The 18,076-nt window shown below is 43.2% G+C and overlaps 1 protein-coding gene across 6 annotated transcripts in view; it reads left to right on the top strand.

Annotated features, from left to right (window-relative positions):
- Nucleotides 1-18,076, top strand: part of NBEA (neurobeachin) — a 915,436-nt gene that overhangs the window by 832,400 nt on the left and 64,960 nt on the right. For 4 of the 6 annotated variants that reach the window (XM_073583206.1, XM_073583208.1, XM_073583207.1 and 1 more), the window contains 2 exons: nt 6,693-6,755; nt 7,109-7,198. In XM_073583206.1, the coding sequence (XP_073439307.1) occupies nt 6,693-6,755; nt 7,109-7,198 (153 nt within the window). The remainder of the gene's footprint in view (nt 1-6,692; nt 6,756-7,108; nt 7,199-18,076) is intronic. The other 2 variants (XM_073583210.1, XM_073583211.1) reach the window with 1 other exon arrangement.

The raw sequence follows: 18,076 nt of genomic DNA on the forward strand, positions 1-18,076 counted from the left end.
CTTACGCTCTCATTATACCCGCATACTTGTTCTGTTGTTTAGCTTTTGTATTTCTTGTAGGGCCAACATTCAGTTATTAGTATTTAGGTCATCACCTGTATAACACGAGGCACATCTCCAGCACATTGCAGTCATCCAAGTGTGGATACTTCTCGATCGCAGAGTATGTAAATCTGATGTGAGAAGTCTCAAAGTGCAACAGCTGCTGGATGAGTAGTGCTGAGATGGTAAAGGCGCTCCCGCCATCCTCCATCCCCATGATATCTGCCATCTGCTCTATGTAAAACATGCTCAAATTTATACATCGCCAGGATGTGAGCTCTAATGTACTTATTTTTCTATATATGTGCGAATAATTAGACACGCATATATTCTAAAAATGATATGTATCATTATTAGGACTATGTGTAGTGTGTTCAGGAACTGACCACCATAAATAACGCTTCCTGCAGACATAATGTCGTTCTGCCTGATATACATTATCCATTAATAATCTTGCTATAGTCTATCTGCTTCTGATTATTTTATTATTTAGTTGGAACAGTTCAGACTTCCATCAATAAGATTAAGCTACTGTAAGGAGATGGACATTGTATCTACATTCCCCTTTGACGATACAAGTACTGTTATGGTGTATAATGTAAATTGTGATATGCGTTATTATTGTTGGTGTTGTGTTGTGCCCGACAATAGGGAGAGCTAGAGTTAATATTTGGGACTAGCCCACAGTGTGAGTGGCTAAGGTAAAGGGACAGAGACCGTTTCCTGTCAGGATGTTGGATAGGGCCCAGTATGTGGGGCCTGAAGAAGAGTTAACGAAATGTGCGTTGGGGCGGTGGGAGCGCTGCAGGCTGCTGATGACATCTACATGTAAGTCTAATACCGTCCTTTGAGCTCCCCCTTTTCTGTGTGTGTGTGTGTGTGTGTGTATATATATATATATATATATATATATATATATATATATATATATATATATATATATATATATATAATCTGTATATATATATATATATATATATATACACACAGTGTGTATATATATATATATATATATATATATATATAGGAAAGCTGTAACCATTTAATCTCAGCATTTTTAGTGGACTATGGTACAGTAATGCCATTTTATGCTTGTCTGTCCTCACCTCCTGCATATGCCCATGTTCCCCTGCATGTGTCCCTAGCAGCATCCGTTTTTAGTCTTTTTTTATATGTATGTATTATGTTAATAAAAAATCTTATCTTTTTTTAATGGGGAAAATATACTCTGTAGGTGTTTTTCCTACCTTGTTGTGTTGCTAAATGTTCAATGAGTTTAGCCCCTCATTATTATCGACATATGGGTTGGCAGCCTCCTTAATTGCAGCAGTGTACAATAGGATCCCTGTTCTTCAGATAGTTGCCAGTCTTATTGGTGGGATCTGCATCTACAATACATTTATGGCTTATCCTGTGGATGTACCAGAGATGTATGAGATGGGAATATACCTTTTTAGTAAATACATATAATATGTGGACTATAGGTAAAAACTAGTGATGAGCGAGTAATCTTGGTACTCGAGATTTCCGAGCACGCTCTGGTGAACTCCGAGTATTTTGGTATGCTCAGAGATTTAGTTTGTGTGATAGCTGCATGATTTGCGGCTGCTAGACAGCCTGAATACATGTGATGATTTCCTAACAAACAGACAACACCTACATGTATTCAGGCTGTCTAAATCTCTGAGCACGTCCAAAATACTTGGAGACTACCTGAGCATGCTGGGAAATCTCGAGTACCGAGCATACTCGCTCATCACTAGTAAAAACAACTAAATGCTGTGAAGGGTAAAGGCCAAGAAATTACAAATCCCGTGTCTAGAGATGGTGCGAATTAAGACATTCCCCATAAACCCTCTGTCAGACGCCTCTCACTTAGGCAAATGAAATCCCCTGCTTTGGACTGATGAGGGGCAAATAGCCCCAAACGTGTTTGCAAGTGGATTATCTGAACTGGATTTTTATCCTAAAAGTCATGTGGCAAGGATCGTTAAAGGGTCAATATTGACATTTTAAGGATGGCTACCAAGTGCCTCTAGAGATCTAGAACCTCTTCCTTTTGAAGAGGATATTTGATCATTGGACCCGATCCAGCTGCAATCTTTGGCCATTGGATGGGAACCCTGAGAGCCACCATGTATTACCTTAGTGCAGTGTTTCTCAACTCCAGTTCTCAAGACCCACCAACAGGTCATGTTTTCAGGATTTCCTTAGTATTGCACAGGTGATGGAATTAATGCTTGAGCAGGTGATGAAATTATCACCTGTGAAATACTAAGAAAATCCTGAAAACATGACCTGTTGGTGGGTCTTGAGGACTGGAGTTGAGAAGCACTGCCTTAGTGCATCCACAGCTCTTCTTTTGATTAGTCAGCCTGGCATGATGTTATCGTTGCAGTGTGACGCACCTGAGATATTGCACCAGACCGGCTAATCAAAAGAAGCTCTGCGGATGCCAACTAAGTGCTCTTGTCCAGTGGCCGCAGATTATGGAGTGGGTCCTGCAAATCTATATACTTGTGATATAACGATTCCCCTGTGTATCATTTGTCCGTTTTGTCCCACGTTCTCTATTGCTATTGCAGCTTACCATAGATTCCCTTTATTTGGTGTGGAGATTAGTTTTTCTGCTGCCATTGTAGTGCGGCTGTGCAGGTGTGTAGACAGCCTGACGTGTAATGAACCATACACTACAACCAATGCACAAATGTGAAGAGACGCTGGAGGGTATTGATTCATTCTTGGTTGACAGGTGAAATCATGGCTGCACGACTAAGCACGGCAATTATAGTATTAAAATATCAGAAGGTCAGAGGAACAGATAATATTCTTCCCTGTGTCAGATTAAAAATTGACACTCTTTGACAGCACGGGATCCCTGGCTGAGAAAATTATGACAGCTTAACTCATATTGCAGTTGTAAAGCTGTAATTTCTAATGAACTTTACAATGACTGTCTTCTCCTGTGGTGAAACATGACAGAACGCTCTGGATACAAAGCCCGGATCTCTTTCTAATATGTAAACATCAATTATATGGAGTTTTAGGTATTATTTGGAATTGTCTTTACTACAATAGGGACATCATAATGCTGTCACACTTCCTCTGGGCAGATCTATTGTGTCATTGTAAAGATTGCTGTTCCAGCCCATTAGACAGCGCTCTCCATGTTTGCATTGACTGGCGGCTCGTGGAACTGGTTTAAATGGTGTACTTCTAAAAGCGCGGGCATGTATGTCTGAGATCCATGTTCTTACACTGCATTATACAATAGTCTCGCCAGGAGGCGTTATTTTTCCTAATTGTAAATGTCCTAAGATTACCAAAATTGGGATCAGGTAGTTTGGTGGAAAGCGATGGTTTATGTGCAACCAATTACTATGTATTAAATGTGATCTATCTGATTCACTACTATGATGCAATATGCAAACAAATTTCTTGACAGGCTGCAGTTCACATAGTAACCACTATGTGGCCACACAGATACCCATGTCATAAATATCTCCCAGCAGAGGGTCACAAAATCATGTCTATTCTTCATAAAGCTCGGTCGTCTCATTCAGCGCATTTCAATATATCGAGCCAAAAGCAAAGGTTAGGAAGGACCGAATAAACCTATTTAAGTAAATAGTCTTGTATTGTAATCCCCTGTGCAGCGGATGGACAGGAGTGCTGATATGACTACTGTTACTGTGAAGACTGTGAGACAGTGGAAAACCTTACTTCAGCCTCCCTTCCAGAACAGGGAAGGGATTTTGTAAATGCTAAAGTGCCCCAGATAAAATAAAAATAAAAACTAAAAAAAAACACTCTATCAGACCAGTGATGTGGCCGCAGATTGGCTGCAGCAGTCTCATGACTTAGCAATGTCACGTGACCACTGGGAGACACAGCACTGACACAATCAGAGCAGCGGCAGTCAGCAAGGTAAATATTTGTTTGTTTTTTTTCCAGGGCACTTTCGCCTTTAAGAAGTCGCTGTCCAGTAGAGGACAACTTCTTTAATACTCAGTAACTGCAAACAGAAATTTGTGTAGGAAGTTATCAACCTTTATATGCTAAAATCATCGGATCTCTTTCAGAAACCTTGTTTCCAAATGAGCATTTCCAAAAAAAAAAGTGTGTAAATCTGTGGTTACAGCACTTTTCTGTTATTTTTTTTTTTCAATGTGAACAGTAAAATGAAGTGGTTGCACATTATAGACAGTCTGCCTCCATTAATGGGTAAGCCTCTGTGAAGGCACGGAGTGTCGGAGGGTGCCCAGGTCCACTAACCGAAACCTAATGAACCAGGAATCGTCCCACCGAACGCCTGCTCGCCATTTAGCGAGGGCATAATGCTACTCAGACAACACAAGGTGAGGGTAAAACAATGTGGCAATGCTTTATTGAACCAAAAAACAGACAGAGAGAAAACACATAGAACAGTCCCAGCAAAATACCCAAGATGGTGCACATTACAGAGTCTCACTCTTCCACTGACCTGCCGGGATAATGGCAGATGTTACATCAGATCTTCCAGGGTCGGGTACCCTACCTGTGGTACACACACACAGAGGAGGTAACGACAAGCGTAGGAAGATGACAGTCCATTGAGTCCATACAAGTTGCAAGGCCAGTTGACACAACCTGGCTTATCTGAACATGTCCATGGAGCCAGGTCACTGGTGGGTTCCAATCCTGGCTTTCTCCAAACATATCCATGATTCAGTGATGGTCAATGAAGCAGATCTGTATTCTTCCAATCGGGGCTGAAACCCCCTAAGTTGTTTCCAGTAGAATAATAGGTTTGTGTCCCTCGTGATGGAGCCATGATATTGGCTGCTGTCCTCTCTCTGGTCCTTTGGATGTCTATCTCTTGGCAGAATCTCTGCCTCACTCTCTCTCTCTGTCTCAGTCTCTTTATACAGATGCATGTATCCTATTTTTAGATTTACTCAGTGTCCTTCAATCCAGCCTCACAGATTAGGGAAAGATTGGTGATGACCAAGTTGCCTTGTTTGAATATGTAATCTATTTGCATAGATTTTCCTCCTCTGTTTTGAAAATCAACACACTATCTAGGCTAGACAATGTATAATTCACATATCAGTAGACCTCACTATTCATCAAGGGTAAGAGCACACTATGTATCAAGTATCAGCTTAAGGGCCTGTCACACTAAGCGATATCGCTAGCAGTATCGCTATAACGTCACTGGATTTTGTGACGTTATAGCAATATTGCTAGCGATATCGCTATGTGTGATACTGCCGACCGCTGGTTATTGCTGATCGCGCGAGAACGTCCTGGACCGTTTCTCGTCGTCAGCTTCCTGCTGTGGAGACGAGCAACGCGTGGACGCGGGCGGGAGGACGTCAGGATCGCCTAGTCTGACAGGTAAGTAGCGACCCCCAACCCCTGCGATGTCGCTGGTGAGATCTGCCTGTGTGGCAGCTCACTAGCGACCACTTAGCGATGCACCAGGGATCCTGACCGCGTCATATCGGTGGTCGGGATCACTGGTGCATCGCTAAGTGTGACAGTACCTTAACACTATGTATCAAGTATCAGCTTACAAGTCAATATTACAGGCTCACACAAACAAAAGTCTGTTTTCTTGACCAACCAGAAATCAACACTTAAATCCAAAAGCCAACATAAAGATAAAAAGTCAATTCTTGGTTTGCTAAACATAGTTATCTGGGTAACTAAGATATAATCCAGTTTCTTCACAGCCTCCATTATCATGACTTTTGGATTTTTAAGATATCTGTTGTTTTAACTGAGATTTTTAATGGGTTTGTCTGCACTTTTTTTCTTAGGGGCGTGCAGCTTGTTGGGACCAGGCATTCTTGCATGATTGACAGTTTGAACCAGTAACATCGTTGTGCCACTGACCCAAACTGTGTGCCCTTGATGCTGCAATATGGGGCGGCTTGCCTTTGCAACATTGGAGGATCACAGCTGGAACTGCAACTGGCCCAGATCAGTCATACCGGACGGCCTCAGCGCAGCGCCTACAAGCTCAGTAGAAATAAAAACTGTCTAAAATGGGCTGTCACCAGGTCAGAAATGGCCAGTATGCATTGATATTTTATTCTTGCTGCTCCCCAGAGTAAACCGTTTTTTAAATCCCACATTGCTCAAAGGTTAATTATACGGAGCACTCTAAGGACACACCCCTAGAATTATGAGTCACACCCCCTTAGTAAAAACCATCAAAATTAGCATAAAAATAAGATGCCAGTATTTCTAGAGCTGTATGGCGATTTAAACAACAACCCCCCCCCCCCCCCCAAAAAAAAAAAAAAAAAAAATACCCTGCACACACAGGGGACCAGCAGGAATAAAAGGGCAAGACCTGGTGACCCATCCTCCTTAACAAGTGCCCTTGTGACCTAGATAGTGAGCTGTAAATAATAAAAAGAAATGCAATTATGATTGAAAAAAGTGCAGAATTTTGCAGGTTGCTTGTTTTTGCAAGCACTTTTTCGTTATACCCATCTTTTAAGAGGGGAATAACCCTTTAAATACTGCAACAAGCTATGCACTGTTATGCGGTATGATCACTATTGCTGATGAGTTTTTGCTTTTACGCTGAGCTCTGTGCTCGTCTTGTCATGTCTGTCACATTCATTTAACTGTTTTTACTTTTCTCATTCATCAAGATTCCCGAAGCGTACTTTATAAGGGACCCCCAGACTTTTCTCCTTACTGGGGATTTTGTGCAGGTATCTGTTAGCGGTGTGGGCACATATTATTAACATGTTCATGTGTGTTCTGTGCGTGTCGGAGACGTCTCTCCGGTCTTTAGCTGCATGTCACCACAGGTTAACATTCAAAGATAACCCAGATCCGATCATAAAATGGTTATTTGGTTAAGTGAAGCATGCTCGAGAGAAAGCAAAGCTTGTCTGCAAAAATACTAACACTTGGATGAGTCTGCAGCCCGGGAGAAAAGCACCGGTGAATTTTCTGGACTTCTTTCATGGCTGACTTGGGATGTGCTTGCATTGTCAAATAGTGTGTTGACCTATCTCTTTGATGCATATTGATTATGACAATCACTCTTCTCCCCCTGCAGGCCATGGAGGCACAGATACAGAATTTTGGACAGACGCCATCTCAGTTGCTTATTGAGCCACATCCGCCTCGGAGCTCAGCCATGCACCTGGTGAGATATAACGGCTTGTAGAGATATTTCTTTTAGCAGAAAAACAGGCCTGGTTGTCCTTTTTATTTCAGAATATTAGTGTACAAATAAGGAGAGTGTGTATGTGTGTGTGTGTGTGTGTATATATATATATATATATATATATATATATATATATATATATATATATATATATGTATGTGTACAAATAAGGAGAGTGAGTGTGTGTGTGTGTGTGTATATATATATATATATATATATATATATATAGCTGAAGAGCCCGGCGTTGCCTGGGCATAGTAACCAACTGTGGTTAGTTATAACAAATTTGAATGATTATATTGCACATAAAAACATTTCACATCATATATTCAACACTACAGATTTGCAACACAAATTAACTAAACGATTAACGATTAACTAAACGATTACCCAAGTATTGATAGTATTTTATTTTCAACTCATTCAAGAGCCTTTTGATAAACAACATTTTTCGTTTTTCCTTTCGGTGCAAAGATGAACAAATTTTTGGCAGTTCCAACTCTTGAACAGATCACGTAAAGTTGACCATAAGAAAAGGATGGAGATTGCAAAAAACAATTCAGATGGAATGAGTGGAATTCTTGGAATGAAAATGTCCTCTTCTTTGGCACATCCTGTTTCTGAGCTGTGTATCTAACCCTATCCTGTGTGATAATGTCTGCTGAGCTGTGTACCTAATCCTCTCCTGTGTGATACTTTCTGCTGAGCTGTGTATCCAATCCTATCGTGTGTTACTGACTGCTCAGCCGTGTATCTAATGCTATCCTGTGTGATACTGACTGCTGAGCAGTGTATCTAATCCTATCCTGTGTGATACCGTCTGCTAAGCCGTGTATCTAACCCTATCGTGTGTTACTGACAGCGCATTTTGTGTGTGTTCATATCCCCGTGTATCTAATCCTATCCTGTGTGATACTGACTGCTGAGCCGTGTATCTAATCCTATTCTGTGTGATACTGTCTGCTGAGCCGTGTATCTAATACTATTCTGTGTGATACTGTGTGCTGAGCTGTGTATCTAACCGTATCCTGTGTGATACAGTCTGCTGAGCCGTGTATCTAATACTAATCTGTGTCATACTGTGTGTTGAGCTGTGTATCTAACCCTATCCTGTGATACAGTCTGCTGAGCCGTGTATCTAATCCTATCCTGTGTGATACTGACTTCTGAGCCGTGTATCTAATCCTATTCTGTGTGATACTGTCTGCTGAGCCATGTATCTAATCCTATCCTGTGTGATACTGTCTGCTGAGCCTTGTACCTATTCCTATCCTGTGTGATACTGACTGCTGAGCTGTGTATCTAATCCTATCCTGTGATACTGACTGCTGAGCTGTGTATCTAATCCTATCCTGTGTGATACTGACTGCTGAGCCATTGTCTAATCCTCCCCTGTGTGATACTGACTGCTGAGCTGTGTATCAAATCCTCTCCTGTGTGATACTGACTGCTGAGAGGTGTTTGTAATCCTATCCTGTGTGATACTGGGCTCCCCCTGCAGTCTGTGTCAGAGGGTGGTCTGTGTTGGCACAGTAATAAATTGTGTTATTTCCAGCTTTACAGAAGGACGATAACACCATAGAAATGATAAGAATAATAGGCCTCAGTTACCACAACTGTCTACAAAGAAAACAGTTGCTGATGGCAACCAATCACAGCTCATTTTTCATCTTTTAAATGGCTCTGGGACAGCGTGGCGAGTTTTGAGTGGCGACTTTTGTGTTTCGACTTTTATGTGGTGAGGTTGGTGTATGTGTGGTGAAATGCGTGCTGAGGGTGGTATATGTGTTGAAGCACGTGATAGTGTGTGGCGCATTTTGTGTGTGTGTGTGCATATCCCCGTGTGTGGTGAGTATCCCATGTCAGGGCCCCACCTTAGCAACTGTACGGTATATACTCTTTGGCGCCATCGCTCTCATTCTTTAAGTCCCCCTTGATCACATCTGGCAGCTGTCAATTTGCCTCCAACATGTTTCCTTTTACTTTTTCCCCATTATGTAGATAGGGACAAAATAGTTTGGTGAATTGGAACGCGCGGGGTTAAAATTTTACCTCACAGCATAGCCTATGACGCTCTCGGGGTCCAGACGTGTGACTGTGCAAAATTTTGTGGCTGTAGCTGCGACGGTGCAGATGCCAATCCCGGACATACACACATACATACAAACATATACACACACACACATTGAGCTATATATATATATATATATATATATATATATACAGTGCCTACAAGTAGTATTCAACCCCCTGCAGATTTAGCAGGTTTGATAAGATGCAAATAAGTTAGAGCCTTCAAACTTCACACAAGAGCAGGATTTATTAACAGATGCATAAATCTTACAAACCAAAAAGTTATGTTGCTCAGTTAAATGTTAAAAAATTTTAAACATAAAAGTGTGGGTCAATTATTATTCAACCCCTAGGTTTAATATTTTGTGGAATAACCCTTGTTTGCAATTACAGCTAATAATCGTCTTTTATAAGACCTGATCAGGCCGGCACAGGTCTCTGGAGTTATCTTGGCCCACTCCTCCATGCAGATCTTCTCCAAGTTATCTAGGTTCTTTGGGTGTCTCATGTGGACTTTAATCTTGAGCTCCTTCCACAAGTTTTCAATTGGGTTAAGGTCAGGAGACTGACTAGGCCACTCCAACACCTTGATTTTTTGCCTCTTGAACCAGGCCTTGGTTTTCTTGGCTGTGTGCTTTGGGTCGTTGTCTTGTTGGAAGATGAAATGACGACCCATCTTAAGATCCTTGATGGAGGAGCGGAGGTTCTTGGCCAAAATCTCCAGGTAGGCCGTGCTATCCATCTTCCCATGGATGCAGACCAGATGGCCAGGCCCCTTGGCTGAGAAACAGCCCCACAGCATGATGCTGCCACCACCATGCTTGACTGTAGGGATGGTATTCTTGGGGTCGTATGCAGTGCCATCCAGTCTCCAAACGTCACGTGTGTGGTTGGCACCAAAGATCTCGATCTTGGTCTCATCAGACCAGAGAACCTTGAACCAGTCTGTCTCAGAGTCCTCCAAGTGATCATGAGCAAACTGTAGACGAGCCTTGACATGACGCTTTGAAAGTAAAGGTACCTTACGGGCTCGTCTGGAACGGAGACCATTGCGGTGGAGTACGTTACTTATGGTATTGACTGAAACCAATGTCCCCACTGCCATGAGATCTTCCCGGAGCTCCTTCCTTGTTGTCCTTGGATTAGCCTTGACTCTTCGGACAAGCCTGGCCTCGGCACGGGAGGAAACTTTCAAAGGCTGTCCAGGCCGTGGAAGGCTAACAGTAGTTCCATAAGCCTTCCACTTCCGGATGATGCTCCCAACAGTGGAGACAGGTAGGCCCAACTCCTTGGAAAGGGTTTTGTACCCCTTGCCAGCCTTGTGACCCTCCACGATCTTTTCTCTGATGGCCTTGGAATGCTCCTTTGTCTTTCCCATGTTGACCATGTATGAGTGCTGTTCACAAGTTTGGGGAGGGTCTTAAATAGTCAGAAAAGGCTGGAAAAAAGAGATAATTAATCCAAACATGTGAAGCTCATTGTTCTATGTGCCTGAAATACTTCTTAATACTTTAGGGGAACCAAACAGAATTCTGGTGGTTTGAGGGGTTGAATAATAAATGACCCTCTGAATAAACTTTTCACAATTTAAAAAAAAATTAAACAAAGAAATAACATTCTTTTTTGCTGCAGTGCATTTCACACTTCCAGGCTGATCTACAGTCCAAATGTCACAATGCCAAGTTAATTCCGAATGTGTAAATCTGCAGGGGGTTGAATACTACTTGTAGGCACTATATGTGTATATATATATATATATATATATATATATATCCAACAATTCTGGACCGTGAAGAAGGCGGGTTCTACCGCTGAAACGCGTAGTCCTATCTGCATGACTTTCCTGCGTTATTGCTGTTTTGAACTGCTTGGACCATTGCATTTTAATGGATTTATGAATAAAAAGAAAAAAAATTTTAACAGCATCCTGGATTGCTCACGTTATTGCTGGACTTTGCTTTGCTTTGTCGTTGTTCATATATATATATATATATATATATATATATATATATATATATATATATATATATATATATTGTAAGGTAGCGCTGTCATTCGGGTAGGGGATTCTCGCTTGGCAGCCAATAAATCACAGGTTTTCCATAAAAGAATCACAGTTCAAGCGGTTTATTTAGGCATCATAAACCATGACCAGCAACATAAAGTTCATATTAACAGCATAGCGTTCATGACAAAGCTTCACTCTGTTATCTCTGTGGTCACACAGGTTGTGCCATGTCCAGCACGCAGGCTCTCTTAGCCTCACAGTTATATCCCCTCTCTGGGTTTACCTCATGGCTGCTTCACCACGCTGCAGACGTCCATTCCCTCCAGGGAACTATCAGGCACGTGCAGCCATTAAACACAGCGTTCACTTGCTGTCAGGAAGATAGCCCCATCTCTGTCAGACAGGACCTTCCAAAACAGACCAACCAGGTCCCAGCATTCACTCCATGTGACCAACCCTGGCCACCTTATATGGGCCACGCCCACCGGGTCAAATGGCTATGACCTCATCACAGTTCCTTCAACCACTCATACACACTTTACAATAGCGTTCTTAAACACACCCCCTGGGTGGGTTCGTAGGTAACTGGTTCCGCCCGTCTCACCAGCTACCTGGAGACTTCTCCCTGACACATTGGAACGAAAGATCAGCTCTGCCGATCAGCACATAAGGAAGCCTCCAACCCAAGGCCACCCACCTTGAGATACATAAGGATCCTTTAGCACCCTGCTCCTGTTACCACTCTGGACAAGGCTATCCATTCGTTCTGGGACACCCACACAGCGCCCCCTAGCGGACACAGTGGTCACTACACCACAATATACGGTGTGTGTGTGTATATGTATATATATATATATATATATATATATATATATATATCTAATATATAAAGCTCAAATTGTGGATGTATGTGTGTATGTATGTGTGTGTATGTCCGGGATAGGCATCCGCACCGTCGCAGCTACAGCCACAAAATTTGGCACAGTCACACGTCTGGACCCCAAGAGCATCCTAAGCTATGTTGTGAGGCGAAATTTTAACCCTGCGCGTTCCAATTCACCAAACAATTTTGCCCCTATCTACATACTGGGGGAAAACGTGTGTGCGTGTCAAGCCCCGCCCCTCATTGTGATGTCATAATGCCCCTATTTGCATACTGGGGAAGCAGTGTGTGCGTATCAAGCCCCGCCCCTCATTATGTCACAACGGTTGCCATGTATGATGGGTATATGGGCATGGGACTATGAGATGAAGGATGTGTGATGGGTATATGGGCACTCGACTATGGGATGGCGAATATGTATGATGGGTATATGGGCATGGGACTATGGGATGGAGAACATGTGTGATAGGTATATGGGCATGGGACTATGGGATGGAGAATATGTATGACGGGTATATGGGCACGGGACTATGGGATGGCGGATATGTATATGGGCACGGGACTATGGGATGGAGGATGTGTGATGGGTATATGGGCATTGAACTATGGGATGGAGGATATGTATGATGGGTATATGGGCACGGGACTATGAGATGGCGGATATGTATGATGGGTATATTTGGGCACGGGACTATGGGATGGAGGATATGTATGATGGGTATATGGGCATGGGACTATGGGATAGAGGATGTGTGATGGGTATATGGGCATGGGACTATGGGATGGAGGATGTGTGATGGGTATATGGGCACTCGACTATGGGATGGAGGATATGTATGATGGGTATATGGGCACGGGCCTATGGGATGGAGGATGTGTGATGGGTATATAGGCACGGGCCTATGGGATGGAGGATATGTATGATGGGTATATGGGCACAGGCCTATGGGATGGTGGATATGTATGATGGGTATATGGGCACGGGACTATGGGATGGAGGATAATTATAATTTGTTATAACTAACCACAGTTAGTTGCTATGCCCGGGCAGCGCCGGGCTCTTCAGCTAGTATATATATATACACACACACATAATCCAAACTCGTTATGTTCCCCATCATAGTCCTATTTTTAATATTGTTATATCCACCTCTTTAAGGGGATATTACTAATGCAACAAATAAATATTACTTTTTGTCTGATGAAAATTTGGATCACTTTTTTATACGTTCTGTATCAGTTGTGCCCTGCATAGAAACCATTCATTGGAAACCTTGATTGCTCACTCTCCATGGACTGAAATAAGTTGTATTCATTTATTTGACAATGAATGACTGCAAGCTGAGATGTTGACAATAGTAAGAACATGATACAGAAAGTATGATATATCAGACAATTTATTTTTTAATGAATATTGTATATTTGAAGAAATTAAAAACACCCCTTTAAACCCAGATTTAGAAACATCCGAGCTGTTACTTTTCTGTAGGGAAAACATTAAAGGAGTTGTCCAGTCTTGGGGCTCAAGTCTGCAGTCACAATATGCAGACTTGTGACTCCCCACAGTGAGCACTGTCAGGATTCTCCATTGCCGAGAGTGGGTGAACATTTGACCATAACTATGTGATCTGCATATTACCAGCCACCTTTCGACTAGACGTGTCCGGCTTAGCTCAGTTCACTTGTATTGAGTGAGGCCGCACACGCCTAGTTGGCACATGATCGCATATATGCAAATCATATACTTGTGGTCCCACGCCCGCTCCATACTGACGTCAGAGAATCCTTACAGTGCACACACTGCACTGTGAAGATTCAAGAGTCTGCAGTCACATAGTGAAGGTAGATTTCAACCCCAAGCCTGGACAACCTCTTTAACACAAAGAGTTTATATTGGTGATTAAAGATTTTCTATGACATTAAAGGGGCACTCTCATCTCAGATATTTATGGTATGTTTGGTCATTTTCAAGACTCACGATAGAAGTGAACAGAGGGAGACACCCAACTCACCGTTACCCCTCTGTTCTTATAGATCACAAAACTGTCCTCTGTCCTTGAGAAAGATGCAGGTTTCACCCTTAGGGCCCGCACCTATCAAAAAATGAATGTCGGAGAAGGTGTACAAAAAATCAGTTATGTGCAGAGAGACAGCAAAACATATATCTGTCACGAAGACAGAATTACACTGGAAGGAGTAAGCAGAGTAACTGCTTTTATACTTAAATTAAAATACCATTAGCCAAAACCGTTATAGCGATGGAACAAGTCAGATGTGAAAGAAAAAAAAACCAATTATATTTGTTGTCATGTTGCTACAAGAAATAATAGATAGCTTTAAAGAATATACAAAGGTAAAAAATATAATCACTTTCTGACTGGTAATTAGTTAGTTTATTTCTTTACCTAAATAGGTTGTCCCAAAAAGAAACCCCATGTAGAAGTCCTTTTGGGGCATATTTCTGGCATTAGATGTGGATCCAACCACTACGGGCCTGGTCATAGAGTCACTCTGTAAGAACAGCCAGCTTAGTGGATGATGCGCTTGTATGCATTACATGGCATGTCGCTCTTCATCTCCAGTGTGGCGGTAGCAAGTCATGGCATCTTCTGGTGATAATAGCTGATGACAAAAAAGGGTTTCGGCAAATGATTTAAAAAATTATACAATAACACACAAAACCTAAGAAAAGGAGCAAAAACCCCGCTGTAATTAAGTATAAAGTAACTGTACATATAAATTGCCTAGCGTACTTGATAAACAATATTTTTTATTAAAAAAATTGTAAAAAAACATCCCTCAAGACAAGGTGTACCCAAAACGGGATTGTCCTATACTCTCTCGAATATTAAAACCTTTTGTTGTTTTAATTATATATTAAACCAAAATTATGCAAGCCTGGCGTAGTGCCATTTCTCGATCATATCATTGGGGTCACACAGAACCATGGAATAGTCTGCTGCCACCTGGAGGCTGACAATATTATTGTATTCTAAATGAAAATTGGCTCCTCTGCAGCAGGACTATACCTTGCCTGCTAGCCTCAGGCTCCAGCCTGCCCTAGTCACTTATTAAGCAGGCTTAGCCTGTAATAATGTTTTCCATGGGGCAATCAGTGGCCTACTGTACCTTTTATGTACTCCTCCTTGCTTATACCTGTTCAGGGGACCTTTGGAATGTCAGAAAGGAGTATTACCCCACCTGCTTGGGCTCATGATCTAGCCCAGTCTTTAGCCGAACTAACCAGGGTGTCCAGGATGTTGGTTACGGAGAGGACAAAGGAGGGGTTACAATACCATCTCTCTTCCACGATATAGTCATGATAAGTAAAAGGGCAATTCTCCAGAAATGGTTGGTGAGAGAAATTCCCTCGAGAGAAGAGGCGATAAGCCAGCTGAAAAAACGCTCATGCTGGAGAAAGTGGTGGTGGAGAGGAGCAAGGAGAGATCGACAGCAATTTTTTTCAGTAAATGGAGAAAGTGCATAAGTGGTATATGCTCAGGAGAAGAAATAAGGCGAATAATGTTAACATTTGTATCTACTGAATGGCATATGAAAGAAGATCAGTTAGGATCCCTAGGTAAGCTGAAATTATAGGGGGTGGTTCTGAGGCCGAGTCGCATGGGGAGTGGGAGGGAAGGGGGGAGGAGGATGTTGGTTACTGTTGTGTTGAGCATTTACCAATAGTGCCTACCACCCCGGGAGCCCCGACCGCCGCCATGAGTGAGTTGGACTTTCCTTTCACGCCACACCAGTATGGCCAGTCCTGGCCAAAATCCAAGCATCCTCACTTTTCCTCATCCTCCGTGAAGATGTCCAAGATCTTTTTCCCCATCTCAGGACATACTTACCCCAACACTTGGACTCTAGTTCCAGCTCAAAGTCTGTGTTAGACCCATATCAGATGGGGAAGTTGAGGAAGATGGTAGAAAGTTTAGTGTCGGCTGTTGTCTCGTCTCTAGGGGTGTTGTCAAAGGACCCCCTTTCCTCCACTGAAACAGGTTTCCTTAGGAAAGGTAAGAGAATGTGTCTAGATCTTTTTTGTAACCACAAGCAATTTGGAGAAGTCCTACAGAAGGCATGGGAACACCCTGACAGGTGTTATAAAAATGCAATCGATTGGGGGTGTTATTCCAGCGGAGTGGGTGGCTTCCTGGTCTGGTCCGCCTGTGGTAGATATGCCGCTATCTCGCCTATCCAGGTGTCACGCGGGGCTTAGTTCAACTAAGGCTGAAATACCTGGGGCCCCTGTGATGTCCCTTTAACTAGGGAAAACCCTGTCTGACCCTCAACCCATGGTTTTTGCTGATGGTGCAAATGCCTCAGCCTCCAACCTTTCCTTATCTCCTGCTCGGCCCTGCACTTAACCCTCCACCCAGTGAGGAGACACACCACCAAAGCCCCCACACAAATTATGACAGACAGGGAGAACTTAAACTGCACTGCGCCGCACGCACACAGGAATATACAGTAATGTGAACAGGGCACAACTAAACACAAAAATGGGAAGGAGAAAGGATAACACCGGATCATACGCCACCAGATACGAATCTCTCTCTCTTCAACACCTCCACTCCAGACCGGAACCACTTGGTATGAAACGCAAGCTATAATCGGCGACGCCCATAGGCCAGCATGACTATTTAAAGACCGTGGGCGTGACTAAACATCCAACCTGGTCTCAAGCAAGATTAACCCCCAAGAGCCTGAAGATCAAGCCGGCGCCACTGAGTCTATAGTGGACGGAGGTGGAACTACCTCTGCCTGCCGGACGCTGTGGTGTGAATAGCGTCCGACATGACATTACCCAGTCTTCTACGAGGGACCCCCGGACCCTCAAGACTCATAGGACCCGGCTTGTCCGGATGACGACGGTGAAAGGAACTGACCAGCCGATTCGCATGTATGTCTGAGGCTGGAACCCAAGACCTCTCCTCCGGACCATACCCCCGCCAGTGCACCAAATACTGAAGAGTACGGCGTACTACTCGAGAGTCCACTACCTTGGTGACCTCAAACTCTAAATCGCCATCCACCATGACTGGAGGTGGCATCGGCGTCGTGTCCACAGAGCCTACCACCTTTTTCAATAAAGCCCTGTGAAACACGTTGTGTATCTTGTACACCGCAGGAAGTTCCAACCGATAAGCCACTGGGTTAATGATGGCAGAAATCCTAAAAGGCCCAATAAACCTTGGACCCAGTTTTAAAGATGGGATTTTGAGTTTTATGTTCTTCGTAGCTAACCACACCCATTCACCCACACACAGGTCCGGACTTGGCACGTGTCTACTGTCAGCCACCCGTTTGTACCTAGCACTCATGCTCAACAAACGCTGCTTCTCCCTCCTCCAGACCGATGACAATTGGGCTCCTAGCTGATCCTCCTCTGGGACACCCCCCGAGTCACCCTGACGTAAGGTACAAAACTGAGGATGTTGACCGTAAACACAAAAGAACGGAGACTCTCCCGATGACTCTTGGCGGTGATTATTTAACGCGAATTCGGCCAGAGGAAGGAAAGTAGACCACTCCTCCTGGTTGTCGGACACAAAGCATCGTAAATACTGTTCTAGATTTTGGTTCATGCGCTCAGTTTGTCCATTAGACTGTGGATGAAACGCCGATGAATGTGACAACTTGATCCCCAAACGTGAGCAAAAAGCTTTCCAAAACCTCGCCACAAATTGTGTACCCCTATCAGATACTATGTCCGACGGAACTCCGTGGAGTCTGACCACCTCCTGCACAAATACCTGAGCCAACGTCTTTGCATTGGGCAATGAAGACAACGCCACAAAATGCGCCATCTTTGAAAAACGGTCAACCACCACCAGGATGACCGTGTTCCCCGCCGAGGCTGGCAAGTCAGTGATGAAATCCATGGAGATTT

This window comes from Dendrobates tinctorius, unplaced genomic scaffold (genome assembly GCF_039654945.1).
Source record: "Dendrobates tinctorius isolate UK_male_01 unplaced genomic scaffold, ASM3965494v1 ptg000075l, whole genome shotgun sequence".
Taxonomy (NCBI): domain Eukaryota; kingdom Metazoa; phylum Chordata; class Amphibia; order Anura; family Dendrobatidae; genus Dendrobates; species Dendrobates tinctorius.